We start from the raw sequence: 19,062 nt of genomic DNA on the forward strand, positions 1-19,062 counted from the left end.
TTTTTAATGTGACCACATCAGCCTGTCTCTATACCATGTACATATACATGTATGTTAAAACGTGTCTCTCTGGCACATTACCTCCCTCGAGCCGGTCACGAAGCGTCCCGACTGCAGGCTGTACTGTAAATGTTGTCATTAGATTTTGTTACAAGAACCTTTGTGTTTTTGGATCGCCTGCGCAAGCAACTGATATCCTGTTGGCTTTAAGAAAAGTCTTCCAATGCGGGATTATATTTAAAGCGCTGGCTCGTTTACCGCACTTTCGTTTGTGAAAGCGCCTGGAAGCGTGAGTTATGATAACAAACCTCTGCAAAATGATTACTGTACTGGGACCTTTATGTTTCTCATTAAATTCTATTTTTTTTTCTGTGCCTGAGCCGAGCATCGGTGTGACCTCAGGGCAGCAGATCTCCTGTCTGCTTACCTCTCTTTTTATAGCGCGCTTTGTATTCTTTTTAAGAAGAACGGAACCAGGCAGCCGGTTGTCCAGAGGAGATTAAAGACCACTTAATTAAAAAATGGCCTTAATGAGGAACGAAACCATTTTTTTAATTACCTGATTTTTACCTGACTGTGACGCTCATTAGGGTTTTTTTTCCTTGAAGCAGAAGAGCAGGAAAGTCCCATTAAGTTTTGCAGGGCGTCCCGTTGTCCCCCGTTTCCCGCATGATTTTTTTCCCACCCGGACCTCCGAAAGCCTGAGTTGGCGAGTTTTTCTTTTTTTTCAACAATAATCGGCTTGACGCCGTTCTCGGCGTGTTCTTGCATGCTGCGTCACGTGCCAGTCAACCAATCCGTGCCGTGGTTTTGGCTTCCAAAAGTCTTCAAGCCCATGAGCTAGCTTCTCAAATAGCAAGGGGTCATGGGTAGGCGAACACGCGATTAAAACATAGAGGTAGATAATAAAGTTACTATTAATTAGACTTTTTGTGACAAATATTACATACATGATCCTTACACCCATAAGACACTCGCTAAAGGATATACTAGTATGGTGGGAGATCCCCTTTAGTTTCGTGCCCCTGCACTCGGATACCCTAAGCCAATGCCATCAAAGAGCCCAGTAGACCCAATCACCACCATTTTCCCATGCGTTTAGAGAAGATCTATGGATCTAGATGCGTTTGCCTCAACGAAAAATTCTTAAAGTGACTTAAAATATATACACTACTGTTCAAAAGTTTGGGGTCTCTCAGAAACTTCCTTGTTTTTGAAAGGAAATTCTGTCCATTAAAATAACATGAAATGTTTGTTATATATGACTATTGGGAGGCCCTTTATCACTCCCATCACTCCTGTGTTCCAATGTCCCTTTATCACTCCCATCACTCCTGTGTCCCAATGGCCCTTTATCACTCCCATCACTCCTGTGTCCCAATGGCCCTTTATCACTCCCATCACTCCTGTGTTCCAATGACCTTTTATCACTCCCATCACTCCTGTGTTCCAATGGCACGTTGTGTTCACTGATCCAAGTTTAAGTTTAAAAGGCTAATTGATCGTTAGAAAAGCCTTTTGCAATTATGTTACGGCCAGAAATTTCCTTGTTTCCCATAAAAACAGTGACCCCAAACTTTTGAACAGTATTATATATATGTATATAATATGTGTGTGTGTGTATATATATATATATAATCTGTATAATAAATCTCTCTTGGTACGTTCATTATTTTCCGAGCTGTGCGTCTATACATTGCCAAGCAGCTTTCCGTTGGGTCTTTCGTCCTCGCAGGGTCCTGGCTTGTAAGTTATTTAGCGGGAGAATGAAGTGTGAAAATAACTCTGAAACTCCCCAAGGATTCTGTGCGCCGAGCCGGCTGCATGCGGTGCTCGCAGATTCAATGAAAGTAATGAAGTGAGATCCTCCACAGAATTAATTTATTAGCAAAGCGCCGCGTTTGTCTCTCTAACAGGCGATACATTTTCCCCGGGTTCCCCGGGTCTCATTGGAGGAGATTGAGCGCGCTGGCAGAGACAATAAACTCAACAAATCAAAAATTCTATTTGTTTCGTTCTTCATTAGGGCAGGAAAATTGAATATATTGATATAGAAAAGCCTTCCGTAGGAGGCTTGGGTTTCAGCGTCGTTGCCATGAAGAATCCCACCGCGGGAGACGCCGGGGTCTTCATCAAAGAGGTCCAACCAGGAAGCATAGCAGACAGGTACAATCCCAAAGTATTTCGTCTTCGAAATCAATTTTCCATTTTTTTTTTTCTTTTGTTTATGTAACTTTGACAGATTCCCATCGTTTAGTGAACACAGCCCTCCATATATTAGCGTTATAGAAAACGTATGGGAGGCAAATTGACTTGGCTAATGTACCGCGACCACGTTCTGCAGCTTTTGTGCCTAACGGGGGCCTTTAGTAACGTGAATAATTATCTGCCGGGTCAATCAAGGCAACTTTCCTATTCACATTGGTCATGGATACCAGATGGTGAAGTATTCCCGTCATTTTTTTTTTCGGGAACCGATATGAAAAGAGCGAAAGATTCTAAGCGAAGGTTCCAGAATCCAGTTATATATTTTTTTTATTTAAAAAAAAAAAAAAGTCAATTTATATGTTTTGAATAAAAAATATTTAAGATATTCTAGAGCGTTTTGTTCTATTCCAGGGATAAAAATGAAATTTTGGGGCACAAACCTTGGTGATGATGATGTCATTATGAGACTGGAGTATAAAAAAGTAATTTAATAATTTAAAGTTGTCAGGGGCATGCTAACTAACCCTACACTGTTCAGAGTTAGGGAAAACCATTATATTTATGACGGTTTAAGGGAATGATATTTGTAATGATGACTGTTTTTCCGTATTCCTTTTGTGTTTGCATATTTTTATCGCCTTTATGTATTTGTTTTGGTATAAGCCTGTGATACACCTGTTATAGGTAAAGCTGTTTTATTTAAAGGTGAGCTTTGCCTGGAGGACCTCATTTGAACGTCTCAGAAGGATTATTTTCTGATCTCCCCTCGGCTGTCATAGTTCCACCCCTAGAACATTTTATGTATCTTTAATTTTTTTTGCTTTGGATCCTTTATAGGGATGGACGGCTTAAAAAGGGTGACCAGATCCTGGCCATTAACTATACTCCATTGGACATGAACGTGTCCCACCAGGAAGCGATCACTTTGCTTCAGCAGTCATCAGGTTCCATCTATCTAGTGATGGCGAAGCAACCTCTTCCAAGCGAGGTCGAAACACAAGTCCATCACATGGAGCAGTCTGTAAGTATCGAAGCTTAGAAGCTTTTCCGCAATCAAAAGGACAGTGCTATTTGTAACAAATCTGCCCCATATCTAGATTCCAGTGAAATCTGGCGGTCCCGGAAGCTGAAGGAACCTGCCAGGTAGAGCTGGATTTCCAACTGAGCCACCTCATTGTTGAACTTGTACTCGCAAATGGCCCAGGGTACACTCTGGACGCAGCCCGTCGACCATAGCCATTTTTTTTTTAACCGTTTTCACTGATGCTTGGGTGCACCCAACTAATCTTACCGATATTATGCTTTGCCGACCAGAACCAAAGAGTCTGGCTTATTCTGCGGATCCGTAGAGATTGACAGACAGATACGTGGTCTATGACTGCAAGAATCTATCATCTAGATTATTGAAGGTCCGTTCCAGCCTTTCCCCCGGGTGACGGCTAGGAATTCATAGCACACGGAGAAGTTTGTGAGAGTATTTCAGTGACCCCCGCAGACAAAACTTGTAAGAAAACGCTCTTTCAGGCGCTTATAAAAGGGTCGCGCATGCATTTTTTTTTTTAAACATATTTTTTTAGAAGTTTTAAGGTCTCGTTGCAGATGATACTGCTCAAGAGGCAGCACTTTTTCTTTTTGTTTTTTAACATATGGGGGATAACTTATATCTCAGTTTAAGGACAAGGGCATCTGAATCCTCTGTCAGAAGAACATGAGTAATTTAATTTCTAAGTGGACCCATCAGCACAGTTAATCAGACCGTCCTGGGGCCGACGGGAAGCCTCTGCTGCGTTTGTACAGCGGACGAGTAGCATATGTAGATTTCAAGGGTGGGCAATTAATAAAATGAAGAATGGAAAATGTTTTCGAGGCTAATGGATGCCATATGGAATGACCACAGGCTCTGCCTCCGAAGCGGTCGACGCGGAACGTTCCACATTCAGCGTTTCCCATTACTGTGATGGAAATGTAACAAATAAATCATTATTAAACAAAACTAAACACCATTTATTTTGAAACGTTTGCGTCCGCGGAACCCGTCCATGGCCGCTAATAAATATGACAGCTGGAACTCGGCAGAATTACATTTTTTTTTCTCATTTGCAGGTCTGCTGGGGCCACGTGGAAGAGATTGAACTCGTTAACGACGGTTCCGGGTTAGGATTTGGAATCGTTGGTGGAAAAGCCAGTGGTGTGATTGTGAGGACGATTCTGCCTGGGGGATTAGCCGATCGGGTAATTTCTTCTCCTATTCTATATTATCAGGAGTGCTCTGAATTATTCTGATTTATACGCTAGCCTTTAAAAGTTTGGGGTCACTCAGCTGTTTTCGTGGAAAACGAGATTTCTGGCTGTAACATAATTACAAAATGGTTTTCTAACAATCAATTAGCCTTTTAAACTTTAACTTGGATCAGTGAACACAACGTGCCATTGGGACACAGGTGTGATGGGATTGATAAAGGGCCATTGGAACACAGGAGTGATGGGAGTGATAAAGGGCCATTGGAACACAGGAGTGATGGGAGTGATAAAGGGCCATTGGAACACAGGAGTGATGGGAGTGATAAAGGGCCATTGGAGCACAGGAGTGATGGGAGTGATAAAGGGCCATTGGAACACAGGAGTGATAAAGGGCCATTGGAACACAGGAGTGATAGGAGTGATAAAGGGCCATTGGGACACAGGAGTGATGGGAGTGATAAAGGGCCATTGGGACACAGGAGTGATGGGAGTGATAAAGGAGTGATGGGAGTGATAAAGGGCCTCTGTACGTCTATGAGATTCCATTAAAAATCAGCCGTTTCCAGCAACAATAGTCATTTACAACATTAACCCCGTCTGCGCTGGATTTCTGATCCATTTCATGTTATTTTAAAGGACGAAATGTGCTTTTCTTTTAAAAACAAGGAGATTTCTAAGTGACCCCAAACTTTTGAACAGTAGTGTATGTAACGATAATGCACCGAAAGCATCTGCTCTTCGTTTTGTTATACGTTGCACCAAGAGGTCTTTAGATGAACTTGCGATAAAGCACCAGACGGGTCATACAACATATTATTACAAAAATGGAGTATTGGGGAGAAGAAAAAAAAAATTAGATACATTTACTCGAACGGGTCCAACATGCTGGGAAGATCGACTCTCGCTGTGTACGACGTTACCCATTCCTTGGTTACCTCGTTCCGTAACTACTGTAACAAACGCTACTCCTGGATGAATGTGAACGGAGACGCTGACTTACGAGGTCACATAAGGCCAATGTGGGGATTATGGAACATTTATAATCACATCTAGCAATTCGGACCAGGAATTATATCGCTCCCCCCCCATCATCCACATTTATGTTCCATTTTCCAAGTCAAATTCTTTAAAATAATATCGACTGTAGCCCTCAATCAAAGAGCACCGTCATGTGATGTATAATACATAAAAAACACAGAATCTGCCAGCAGATCGGCCCCATTCGGCCCCAGTCTCGTCTGCACGTTTCTCCTGCTGTAAAGATTCAAGCCTTAATCAGTCGTTGGTCTCGTCTTAGATTCAGGAGCCGTATGTCTATCCCATGCATGTTTAATACCCTCACTGTATTACCCTCTACCACTTCTGCTGGGAGGCTGTTCCACTTATCTACCACCCTCTCAGTAAATACTCACATGTCAAGATACTTTTTCAAATCCTACATGTTACAGTTTTATAGTTTATGATTATTTTTTTGCAAATACGTTATCTCTCGCCTACGGTTAAGTTGCTGATTTTTCTTTTCTCTTTTCTTTTTAAATCCGGTCTTAATCATTTTTTCCTGGATCGGAATCAAAACTATTTTCTGGAACCATACGTTGTATCTTAAAGTTTTGATGCCGTATATTAGCCGTTGCTATAATTCCTCCCAGTCGTGGAGCGACCTTTTGCCTTCTTTTCTTTTCATTTAAACTTTCTCGGCTGTAAATGAGCTCACAAACTATCTGTTTCTGGAATTTAAAGGGGTTTATGGCTGGTTAATTGCGAAAATAAATAGAAACCATCAATTTAACGCCGGAGATAAATAAAGAATTTAAGCTTGCGAGAAAATTGGAATGTAATTAAAAAGCAGTGTCCGACGCGGGGGGGGGGGGGGCCTGTTTTTTTTGCCTGAACTCATAGAGAATTAATACTTCGATTAATACCAAGTATAACGTAAGACTTAATGAAGAACAATAACCCTGCTGCGTGGGAGTTTGTAAAACTGATCCAAATCACCGCGTTTAATAAGCTTGTTGAAAAACTGCCCATAAACAATGTTTTTAAATGAAAATTACAATTTTTTGAAGTACTTACAACTGGTTGGCCCATACGTATAGAAACATAGAATCTGCCGGCAGATCGGCCCCCCGTCTAGTCGCCCGTTTCTCCCGCTGTAAAGACTCAAACCTTAATCAGTCGTCGGTCTCGTCTTAGATTCAGGAGCCGTATGTCTATCCCATGCATGTTTAATACCCTCACTGTATTACCCTCTACCACTTCTGCTGGGATGCTCTTCGACTTATCAGTTACTCTCTTTGCAAACAGCAGTTTGGGGGCAAAGTTTTAAATGTTGGGCAATCCCCATGGTTCCAGCAGCACATGTAGCAGTTTGAAACAGATTTGCTGTTTAGGAAATTAACTTAGGGTATATATCAGGAGCGATTCTGGTAACGTGGTGAAGTTACCATAGCAACCGGCAGAATGCTTTTATTAAATGCTCATTTATTAATTAAATTATTTATTTAGGAATGAAAACCCAGGATACATTCTGAGATTTACAATAATGATGGGTTTAATTATTTCACGATTATTAAGGATGGCAGATTACGGACAGGAGACCACATCTTGCAGATCGGGGACACCGACGTCCAGGGAATGTCCAGTGATCAAGTTGCTCAGGTCTTGAGGAACTGTGGGAATTCAGTTCGGATGGTTGTAGCCAGAGATCCCGTCGGGAAAACCACGGTGAAGCCCCCTGCACCCGCCACCTTGCCGGTGGGCTCTCTGCCTCCGCGGGAGACGCAAAGCGGCCACATTGTGAGTACAAATCTTCATGATATCCTGTAAAAAAAAAACTATTTGTTTTTATTATCAGAGTAAAAATAGGTTTTCCGACATATTGTGCTGTTTTCATTCTTAAACCCGTTCTCTGTTCTATCTGCCAACCGCATGTCCATGAAGACCCTCCAGGGTGCCCACACACACACACTAATAATACCACGGCCCCTCGCGTTTCGTGACCCCGCTGAGATGCTGTACGGCTACTGCTATGCGGCTGATGGCGCTGCGGTGGCATTATCATTCAGTAAATCAGGGCCTCCAAGAGCCTAGGGCCAATAGGCACATGCCTAAGCGCACCTAATGTATAATCTTCCACTGCCCCGCTCCACCAGCCGGTTGTTATTTTTCATGCGAGGCATCTTCTGCACCGGTGGAATATCTCGATGTCATTATACAGAGTATAGGACACTGCATTAACACTCGAGGGGCTTAACACCTACCCCCCACCTCACCTAAGGAGAGTAGAGCAACAGCAATCCAGGTAAAGAAGTCAAGTGGGGTCGTGTTTATGTCTTATGGCCAATAAATTAATATTTTTAATTTGTTTATTTTTATAGGAAAACCTTGATCATGACACCTATGACATCACTCTCACCAAGAACGAAGGTCAAAGCTTAGGGATAACGGTGGTTGGTCTTACAGAAGCTGCTAAAGGAGGTGAGATTGTAAAGAATGTATCTAGTTTTGTAACCAGATGTACTAATTGGTGAAAGTCAGGAACATTAATTGTTTTTTTTGCGGTGGGGCAGGGATTTGCGTTATTTTATTTATTTGGTTAAAATTTTAAATCATTTTTTGATTAACATAGACGTGAACGTTCATATACTTGTTACCCTTTGAACCATATTGCTGATATTTAGATCTGTTTTAGCCTGCTACAAAAGAAGTGCCCTTTAGTACCCAGCCAACCCCCCAAAACGAAAGTGCCCCCTTTTGAGCATTTAAAATTGAGAGGTATGAGGCTTATTTGTTGCTTATTTTCTAATAAAAAAAAATCTTTTTGCTGATACAACATTATCTGGGCCCGAAATTGGAGTCATGATTGGGAGGATCTTGCAATTATGGCTGTAATCCAGCCAGCAGATAAAAGGTAAGCCCGGTGTGTGGTCCGGCTGCACTCGTGGGTTAGTGAGGGGAGAGCGATCCGCCACGTTCATCGCTAGAGTCTAAGAGGCTGCCTCCGAGTAGGAGTGCTTAGGTAAGTTTGGTTAAGGTGCGGTGTGTGTTGCTGAGTGCGGTGTGTGGTTGCTGAGTGCGGTGTGTGGTTGCTGAGTGCAGTGTGTGTTGCTGAGTGCGGTGTGTGGTTGCTGAGTGCAGTGTGTGGTTGCTGAGTGCAGTGTGTGTTGCTGAGTGCAGTGTGTGTTGCTGAGTGCGGTGTGTGGTTGCTGAGTGCGGTGTGTGGTTGCTGAGTGCAGTGTGTGTTGCTGAGTGCAGTGTGTGTTGCTGAGTGCGGTGTGTGGTTGCTGAGTGCGGTGTGTGGTTGCTGAGTGCGGTGTGTGGTTGCTGAGTGCAGTGTGTGTTGCTGAGTGTGGTGTGTGGTTGCTGAGTGCGGTGTGTGGTTGCTGAGTGCGGTGTGTGGTTGCTGAGTGCGGTGTGTGGTTGCTGAGTGCGGTGTGTGGTTGCTGAGTGCAGTGTGTGTTGCTGAGTGTGGTGTGTGTTGCTGAGTGCGGTGTGTGGTTGCTGAGTGTGCTTTGATTTGAATAAGAATAAAAACAAATGAATCAAAAAGGAAACAAAAATTTGAATCCATGTGCACGGGCCTAATTGTGGTTTTCTGTAAATTTTAAGCCCTTCTTAGGCTTTCAGTGCAATTTGTATTAAAACAGATTTTAGGAAGTGTTACTTTAGAGGGTGGCACATAAATGGAACAGCCTACCAGCCGAAGTGGTAGAGGTTAATACAGTGAGGACTTAGGTTTAGAAGATGCATGGGATCAGACAAGACCAACGACTGATTAAAGTTTGAGTCTTTACAGCAGGAGAAACGGGTGACTAGACGGGGGCTGAATGGGGCCGATCCGCCGGCAGGTTCTGTGTTTCCATGTGTGATTGAGACTCTAGGAAGTGCTTTCTGAGTTTGACCAACATGGCTGTGAAACATTATTCTGTGTGCTGTAAATCTAGGTGGTTGAATGTTATTTAGATCACCGCTTCACTTATTCAGTGTTATTTTCTAAAACTACGAAAAAATGCTGGATTTTTGTCCAACAGTCCCTCCTAATCAAGACTGATTAGGCTGTGGGTTACGAGGTCAGCCGTGTGATGTCATGCCGGACAGATTCAATCATTATAGTGAAATAGTCGAGGGTACGGATATTTTCTCTGCACTGTTGAACGTTAAATTACTTTTTCTTTTAATTTTTATCCCCCCCCATGACGTTGAAGCAGAACGTTCGCTATAAGGCAGGTATGCAGGTTTTCATTTCTCGTTGTCGCCTGTCCTTTGAGATGCCTGCGGTACAGCCCTGTCCACCTCTCATGTCGGCAGCTCGTCCCTTCCTACGTCATGTTATCTTCTTCCCACTGCATGATGGGAGTTACCTGTGTGCCGTAACCAACCTACATACTCATATCAACGTGGCTGGAATCCCTGAATGCCTAACCTCCGACGTACTAACTGTCTGCTTGGATCACCCCGCGCCAAATACTGACATTAAACGTCCTTTTCCGGTTTTTTAGGCTCGTCTGGAATTTTCGTGAAGAGTATTATACCGGGCAGCGCCGCCGAGCACAGTAGGTGCATCCAGGTTCGCGACCGGATAGTGGCTGTGAGTAAAACGGGAATCGGTTATGTTCCTTCTCGTGTCTTTAATGGAGGTAGAATATTATTACTATTATTATTATTATTATTATTATATCAGTGCTATTGCTAGCCATTGTATAGAATAAAATGTTTAAATGTGCTGGGTACTCCCTTATTAGGGTAACGTATAGATTATTATTATTAATAATAATAAAATTATGTATATTGCCCGAAATGCTGATTGCAAGCTGGTGTATAGTTCAAAAGGATAAAGAGTTTTAAAGATGCTTATAGGCCGTATCACTTACACCGCAGGTCGATGGCGTCAACATCCAGGGCTTCTCCAATCAAGACGTCGTCACGGCGTTGAGAAATACCGGTCAAACCGTCCGTCTCACGTTGTCGCGCAACAAAATTCCCATTGATTCCTTCCCCCAAGAAAGATCCCTCGCCGCCGGTAAGTATTTCTGCTCTGTTAGTGAGGGTCCGGTGTGGTTCTGTACTGGAAAGTTCTGAAATATCCTGACAAATAACACCAGGGTCCAAGAAACATAAAACGGGTACTCATTTTTTTGGAGCAACATGAAGCTAATCATTCTTTCAGGAACCCGTCTCTGTTGGCTACTACATTTTATTTAAACATCTCATCGTCATGTATTGTTCTCTATGTTTTGGAATTGTATTCGCTCGCCGATCATTCTTTGTATGAAGGAAAAAACCTCCCTACTTTTTTCTTCTTTAATCCAGAATTTGTGTCGGGATTACCGCCGCCACCGCTGCCCCCCGTGCCCCCGATAGCTGAAATGAAGAAGATTCCGGGAGAGCCGGCGTCTCCGGGAATTCAGGAGCTTGTGGATAATTACCGGAATGAACTGAGAACAGGTATTGTCATCGTTTCTATGTTAAACATTATTCAGCAGCGGCCATTCTTTGCCATTCATCTGTATATATATATTTTTAGTAATGTTCCTCTTCTCTACTTTGGTCTCAGGGGGGCTCCTTTGATCGCCCCATAAAATAAATTCTCCCTCCTCGCATCTTCTCTTTATTCCCGTTGTTCTGCAGGCAGAGATCTGGGGCAGGGTTGGTTCAGGGGGCAGCAGGGTAATTGCCTCCCGTGCCAGTCCTTCAAATATGGCCGGTCAGATATGGCTTTTTTTTCCCCCTTTGGGCTCAGAATTATTATTACTATTATTTATTTATTTATTATTTTTAAAAGATTTCAGAAGATAAAACCTGGGTTTATCTCATTTTTTAATCCAGAAAGATTGAGACCGGAATTGGGGGAAAAAACATATTTTAAAGTCTGGTGATCACTGAATGGGAAGTTTGGGTGAAAAAGTTTCAGTTCACCTGATGAAAGATGAGATTTGTATCCGTTTGTAGTGAAAATTACATTTTCTGAGGTTGACTTCCTTCTCTTTCCTACACTTTTACAAATGATGTCCGAACCAATCAAAAACAAGGGAGAGAGAACTTAATGGGGAGGAATAATCATGCAGATCCTGAGAACAAGAAGTTAAGACGAGCTGCTTCCACGGTGTGCATATAATAGAGATCTCTAAAATTAAAAAAAAATGTCAAATGTGGCATATAATACTAATAATACACTAATAATACAGTAATTAAAACATAACGCACTCGCTGCTACATTAAACAATTACATACAATTTAGCCTCTGCCCTTTTAACTGTTTCAGCACAGAATTTGACGGGGAGACTTTGGTTGCGCCTCTTCTTTTAATAGCGTTTACATCTTCACGTAGCGCATGTGTTATAATAACTGCAGGAGTTATGCGATCGTGCCGGGGACATCCAACAGCTGCTATCGTAAATCGTGCGGATATTATAGGTTGTAAGCTTGTTGAGTCCTCTTTCCATGTATCGCTTCGTCTAGTTCTAGTTTTGTCAGACCCTTTGAATGTAGGGACTGTAAGAAGCGCTGCGGGAATTGCTGGTTCTATATAAATAAAAAGATAGTAATAAAAATATTATTGTCGGTGCGATATAAATTAAAGGTAATTATTGCAATATTATTTTTATTATTAATTAAAATATTGTAATATATATATAATCTTTTATATATAACCAATAATAATTTGAATGTATAATCTTGTTTATTATTATTATTGTATTTTATTTAGATAAAAATAAAATAAAAATGCTAATAACAGTAATATAATAGCATATATTACAGTGAATATTATTATTTTTTAATTGGTGCGAATAATTTATTGTAATATTGTTTTTTTCCTATTACCTCTTTGAATTAAATTTCCCATTCAGTATTTATTTTTATAATTTTTTTTTTTAAATCACGACCCCCCCTGAACCTTTAAAAATGTAACGTAAGAATGCCACGGCAGACAGCGACTCGCTGGGTATGTCAGGTGCCTAGGCGGCCGCGCCACCTCGAATGAGCAGCGTCCTCGGGACCATACTGTAAATTAAGAAAAAAAAGAAGCAAAAAAATCTTTTATAAGGGCGCTTGAGCCCCGGACAAGTTAAATATTCCTTAAGTAGGAACATAATATCGGAACTAAGCTTCTGACTTGGGTCAAACGAGGGACAGCCAGCAGCCGCATGCCATCCAAGCTGTCAAAGCGACTTATTAATTCGGAGAGGGCAGTATTACAGCCGTGTAAGAAAGCCGAAAAGATAGAAATGTCAAGATAGTTTGCGCTCGCACGGAAGACTGGTTTAGAACTGGAGCTTATATCACGGATCAAGTTACTCACTGGCCTAATTAAAGCAGACAAGCTTTCATACCTGCCAAGCGTATAAATAATGTCCGCCATCGCGATCTTCTGATCGGCCCCCTTCCCCGACGTTTATTTCCCAAAAGGAAGCGTGCAGCTGGAAGGGGATGATTGCCTAAATCACGCCACAATTCACTTTTAACCTAATGAAATGTAAACTTTTTTTTTTCCTTTTTCATTTTTGTCCCAAATGTAAAAGCCAAGGACAATAATGACTTAAAAACTGTGAGATTTATTAAAAAACCGAGGAGTAATTAAGCAGGTGATTTGGGATTGGAACCTGTTCTACAGACACGGAGTGTAAATGGATGAATGCAAGAGTTCGTGGATTTGAGATTAATTGACATACCTGGAAACTTCCCAGGGTTTGGCTGAGATCTCCGTCTCTGCGGAGCGAGGCAGGGAGCGGGGATAGCCCCGTTTATACATTAAACGGATGGGAAATGGCCTGGAGGTTGGAGATGCCAACCCTGGTCTCCAGGAAAGCACACAGAGACTCGGGGCCAAACCCCGCAAGGTCCCAGGTATTTAGATGTCTCTGTAGAAAAATAAATAATAAAGTCTGGCCGGGATGTGAGGTCGACAACAGAAACATGCGTCCAGCGTGGGCCTTACGTAGTAACGACACGCAAGCACCAGTGTCCATGACGAGGCTTGCGGGAGCTCTTGGGTAGACAGAACGTAACAATTAGGATATAACATAATTCACCAGGTGAGGAGGGCTTTCCTGCACTAAGGAGAGCTAGAGTTATAAGGATTTAAGGGGTATTTTATCGTAAGGATACAACCGTCCTAAATAGTGTAACAAACGTAGCTGTATGAAGCGGAACATCTCTTTGAGTCATGTTAGGCTGGCATACCTCCCAACTGTCCCTGTTTTATACCCGTCAGTATCTCTTTAGGACCCAAAATCTTTGATGCCCCTCTTTCCTACCCCGGATTCCCCCTTTTGTAGCCGATCGGAGTTCGCCAGATGTGACCATACCGCAGTTTTCTGTTTTTTTCCTCTCCAAAAGCAGATTTCTGGATTTGTGGATTGTCCGACAATATAATAATATCTTTTTATTTTATTTTTTTTATCCGCTCAGCTCCGGTTTCCCCTGAATTTGAAGCATTGAAAGCCAAGTGGGAGAAAAGTCTGGGACCGGATTATCTTGTCATGGTATAGAATTTAAAATTAAAAAAAATATATATATATTTTAAGCCTTTTTTTTCCAGTTGGATTCCATCGCTGCATTAATGATGTCTTTGTTGCAAGTGTATTTTCAGAACATTGTTTCTGTAGGTGTAAATACCGACCTGTAAAAAAAGGCAAACAATTTAGGGTGCTGGATACATTTTAAGATGAAATTCCTATGAAGTTTATTTGCAGTTCATTCAGTAGAACGTCAGGATGGGTATTGGATCGTAAGTCTCATTGGGTTATCAGTGTGAAAAGTCTTTCTCCATTTTAATATTCAGTTTGAAAGGACGAGGCAGCCTCTGGTAGAATGTTGTAGGCGTCAGAGTTTACTAATCTTTAATATGTATATTTTTTTCTCGAATCATGGGCTGGATGTATTAAACGCAAATGGTCTAGAGTTCTTCTGCCAGGGTCCACTCCAACTTTCATGGTCCTCCTTCAAAGACTTCGGGGATCAATCTTACTTCTATTCAAAATCAAGTATCCAGTGGACTCTTCTTATCAGCTTGGGTGTGCGCAGAATTCTGGAGGGGCAGAATATTGGCCCTATGCAATGCACGGGGTATCGGCAGAATAGGCATTGCCAGGGAATTTCAGGGGTTGGGGTATCTCCTCTTGACGTCTACCGTAGACGCCCAGACCTATCCCTTCCAAAAAAACTATGGCTATGAGGATGCATGTATTGTATGGGTTCCATCTGACTGTAAGAGTTAATAGATGCATGGTAATGAAAGTCTTTTAAGGGTATATCTTGGTGGAAATGCAGTCAGATTTTCTGAAATCCCTGACTCTCTCGTTTTCAAATTAAACAATTAGGTCGTTGATTTAGATGCCAAGATCGAAGACGACGCGGAACTTCAGAAATACTCCAAGGTGCGTGGTGTTACCATAAAAATTACCCACACGTCGAGAGCCGTGGGTTAGAATGAGCCTTCGGAATGATCTTAATGTCGTTTCCAGAATGCAATGATTTATAGACAATTCCAAATTCTACAAAATACTCTTTAATGGGACTTTTTCGCAATAAGTAGACTTTTTTGGGGGAAGGGCTACTCTCTTGTCCCTTTAACGCTGGTTCTCATGATGGGTAGCATTGCATGTTCTTGTTTTTTTATTGCAACTTTTTAAGTGTTTCACCTGAAAATGATGCTTTGGTTTCCCAACAGCTGCTACCTATCCACACCATGAGGCTGGGAGTGGAGCTCGACTCGTTTGATGGCCATCACTATATTTCCACCATCGCCCCAGAAGGTCCAGTAGCAAAACTCGGGATTTTGCAACCAGAAGATGAACTCTTAGAGGTAAATTATACTTAACGACGAGGCTTAATGACCATGAAAAGAGAGGTTACAACAAATGTCATTTTATCATAGAGCTTATCAACAGAAATACACTTTTTTAGAACAGCAAAAAAAAAAAAAATCATATTTTCATTCTCCTCACGTTCATTTTGACCTAAAGAGCTGAACTACCATGTCAGTACTCCATGTACACATAATTTAATAACCTCCAAAAGGCTGTAGAATCTGCTTTTGTACAAAATGTAATCATGTTCTGGAAAAATTACATTTTTTTAAGGAAACGGGGAAAAAAAAGAATATATATATAAAGTCAAGACGTGGTATTGTTTAAACCGACGCAGACAGCGATGGTAAAAAGTTTGATTTCCAGTCTTCTAGTATTGCTGCGCTGGATTGCCGCTACACCCAAAAAACACACGTGCGCCTCTCTATATATTTAAAGGTTCAAGGTTTTTAAATCAAATCTATTTTCTAAAATAATAAATAAAAACATATAAAATAATAATTAATAATAATATGATATTTATTATTATTATTATTATTTATTTTTATGGCTCCAACAATTCCACGGCACTTTTTACAGTCCTTACATTCAAAGGGTCTGACAAAACCAGACCTAACAGGCTAAAAGGAACCGATGAAGGAGAGAGGGCCTGATCTTACAGTCTGTAAGGACAGTTCTCCTGACTTTTTAAGTTTAATGAAAAGTTTGGAGATTGGACAGAATTTTTCTGCAGTCAGATTCTGTGTTTCTAACAATTATTGCAGTGACTCTTGTTGGAAAGAAATCTCAATTTTTGCTCCGTTGCATTTAAAGCTGTGGAAAAGTAACGGGGCCCTTGAGCAAAAACAAAAATATATATATATATAAATTAAGAATATAAGAATTTATCATGCTGTTAAAAGCATTTTTTTAACAATTTGTTAGGGTTCCGAATGAATAACATTCTAATTTTGACTGTCCTTTTACAGTCTCTGTAATGATTCCCCTCGTATTTATGTGAATTTAAGAACAATACAACTCGGACCCAGTACCGGTCCGGTAATTTCCTATATGGAACCTTTGCGTTTGTAGATCATGGTGTTGCGTTCCTTTCCAATACCTTAGATTCCCGTTCTTTGATTCCAGGTGAACCGGGTACAGCTTTATGGAAAATCCCGGCGCGAGGCTGTCTCGTTCCTCAAAGAAGTCCCTCCGCCCTTCACGTTAGTCTGTTGCCGGCGTCTGGTTGATGACGAAAACGGATCGTTTGCCGAGGATCCAAACGTGCTTGACGTTGAAGATGAGAAGGTGAGGTATCCTACGGCAGGATCGCCAACGGTAATTAACGTTATCTCATTAATAGCGCCGGAGTTGGAGCTCCTCTAATGGGTGCTTAGCGGGGGCTGAGGGCATTTGTTAAACCCGGGAGCTTCAATGTCCTGCTGAGTGCAGCTGAACTCGGCAGCTTCATGTATAATGTATGTTGACCTTCCAGCCTTTTTTCCCATCTCCTGGTCTCGATCTCCACTCTTCATCCTCACCAACCTTCTGCTTCTCTCCTCCGTATGTTTCATCTCCCACTTCACTTTTTTCCCCACCATCAATCTCCCCCTTCCAACATCCATCCTTCCCCCTTTTTTGGACACCAGCCCTTTTCTCCATCCCCATATTCTGTTTTATCTCCGACCTTTTACTTTTACCCTCTCCCTATCCTCCTTTCCATCATCCAGCCTTTTTTCTCTTCTCTTGACTTCCATATCTTCTCTCCATCCCCACCCGCCAGCCTTTTGCTTCCCTCCCCTGAGCGTTTTTCATCTCTAACCTCCTTCATTTCCCTTCTCCCTATCATCACTCCAATATCCATCCTTTTTCCCTTTCTCTTCCCCTCCAGCCCTCCCCGCCCCATCATTTTCCCCCATTTACCCCCTTCTCCAACCACCCCTCCAACATCTACCATTTTTCCCTTTTCTTGGCCTCTTTCCCCACTCTCCATTCTCCAGCCTTTTTCATACCCCACCATACTTCTACATGTGCTTTTTCTCATCTGACTATATTAGAGAGGAGACACCGCGTTCCATACTTTAGGTTTAGGATGGCACGGTTTAGGTTTTTTGCTATGAACCATTTTGAAATTATTATTTTTGGTTTACCGCATTGTTGAGGTTCCCGGTCACTTTTCTTTTTTTTATTTTTACGCTCAGCGTGAAGACGACAGGGTTCAGGTCTCCAAGACGAGAAGCGACACGGACTATGAGAAGGTAATAAAACAGAGTCTTGGGATTTTATGATCGGCGCGTATTGATTTCCTTATTACAGCTTCACTTAATAAGCAATTCAGATGGAAACGTCCATAAAATAAAACTCATAGATCAGCTTCTTTAATGAAATTGCTCTTTTCCGAGCGTTAAACTGACATTTGTCACTCTGCTGTGAATTTATCACCCGTTGGCAGAATCCATGCGCTGCCGGGGCTGCCGAGCAGAATCTGTGGTTTACCCGGCAGGTCAGCTGGACTCTGCGCGTTCTAAAGACTACTCTTCATAAACCCCTCTCTTTATTTCTCTATTAACATTCTGATCTCTCTTTATTTTATGTTTGATGGCGCACTTTCCTGCCTCTGGCTGTTTCTAGCGGCCAATCGGTGGCGAGAAATATTGGCCCATAGAGGAGGCGTTCCGCTGCATCTCTCAAGCTGCAGCTTCTCCTAAAACATATAAATATCACATACAGATGTTTTCCTTATTGCTTTAGTGTCATGATTTTCAGGCAAAGTATTTAGGAAATGAGTTTATGACGTTTTATGTTTCATACAGGGTCCTCTGTGCGCTGTTTGCCTTCATACAATGCAAGCAGTTATGTGTTTTATATATTTTATTGGTGGTGCGATGGTTCATGTATTCGTGAACTCAAATAAGCCTTTTGGTTGTTTTAGGTGACACCGGCTGTAGACTTGGCCACCGATGAAGATGACGGAGAGCTGGCCATGTGGTCATCAGAAGTGAAAGTGGTGGAACTTGAGAAGGACGGCAGGGGGCTAGGATTTAGCATATTGGACTACCAGGTACATTTTACTGTCATTGTGGTGATTTAAGATGGTAGATGCCCCCGATAAGATCCCCAAATGGAAGGGTTATTGGTCATGTTTAATCCAAACCGCATCATTTTAAAGTGGTAGAATTTGAAGGTAGAAGGGCCCGATTGGCCCCTCTAGTTCCCCTGTTAATGCCGTTTATTTTCACTTGTTTAAATGTATTTCGTTACTTAATGGCCCATGGTGTGTAGACATGTTTGACGGGCTTGCTGGAAAGGTGCTAACCCTGTCCACCATGCGACCAGAAGCAGCGTAAACGTAACTGTATGTGCAACACATGATGTCAGCGTGATGTCAAAAGTCTCACTTAAAATGTGCGTCTATTTTATGCCATAAAGCCGCATACTTTGCTTCCAGATGCTTCCATGGGATGCGTTTAATCAAAATGTGTTGGCACAAATGTGCTATTTTTCACTTTTCTTTATACAGCAGTCACATATTATTTGAGTGAAGCATTTTTAATTTAAATGTCACCCCTTATATATTTTTGTTGTCAAGCAATGGCTGGGGTTAACCCCTTGTAGAAGGCTCTTATTATTTTTTTTATTTTTATTATTGTTGTTATTCGCTCTGCTGTGTTTTTATTTGTTATTAAAAAATTTGATTAAAACTGATGATCGATAAAAAGAAAAAAAGTGACCCATAACATTCCATTCCGTACCCAAAATTTCTCCCCGTTCAAATCTTCTTTTTTTTCCATGGAATTTTTCCCACTTCCTAATAATCACACGTTTT

General features: G+C 41.7%; 1 protein-coding gene across 1 annotated transcript in view; it reads left to right on the plus strand.

Moving 5' to 3' along the window:
* Nucleotides 1-19,062, plus strand: part of PATJ (PATJ crumbs cell polarity complex component) — a 68,201-nt gene that overhangs the window by 4,941 nt on the left and 44,198 nt on the right. The window contains exons 5-18 of the mRNA XM_053470345.1: nucleotides 2,027-2,166; nucleotides 3,046-3,229; nucleotides 4,312-4,440; nucleotides 7,024-7,245; nucleotides 7,827-7,926; nucleotides 9,948-10,036; nucleotides 10,327-10,468; nucleotides 10,759-10,893; nucleotides 13,858-13,931; nucleotides 14,769-14,825; nucleotides 15,119-15,253; nucleotides 16,383-16,544; nucleotides 17,438-17,494; nucleotides 18,169-18,297. Coding sequence (XP_053326320.1) covers nucleotides 2,027-2,166; nucleotides 3,046-3,229; nucleotides 4,312-4,440; nucleotides 7,024-7,245; nucleotides 7,827-7,926; nucleotides 9,948-10,036; nucleotides 10,327-10,468; nucleotides 10,759-10,893; nucleotides 13,858-13,931; nucleotides 14,769-14,825; nucleotides 15,119-15,253; nucleotides 16,383-16,544; nucleotides 17,438-17,494; nucleotides 18,169-18,297 — 1,755 coding nt within the window. The remainder of the gene's footprint in view (nucleotides 1-2,026; nucleotides 2,167-3,045; nucleotides 3,230-4,311; nucleotides 4,441-7,023; nucleotides 7,246-7,826; nucleotides 7,927-9,947; nucleotides 10,037-10,326; nucleotides 10,469-10,758; nucleotides 10,894-13,857; nucleotides 13,932-14,768; nucleotides 14,826-15,118; nucleotides 15,254-16,382; nucleotides 16,545-17,437; nucleotides 17,495-18,168; nucleotides 18,298-19,062) is intronic.

The sequence above is a fragment of the Spea bombifrons genome, chromosome 6, assembly GCF_027358695.1.
Source record: "Spea bombifrons isolate aSpeBom1 chromosome 6, aSpeBom1.2.pri, whole genome shotgun sequence".
Taxonomy (NCBI): domain Eukaryota; kingdom Metazoa; phylum Chordata; class Amphibia; order Anura; family Pelobatidae; genus Spea; species Spea bombifrons.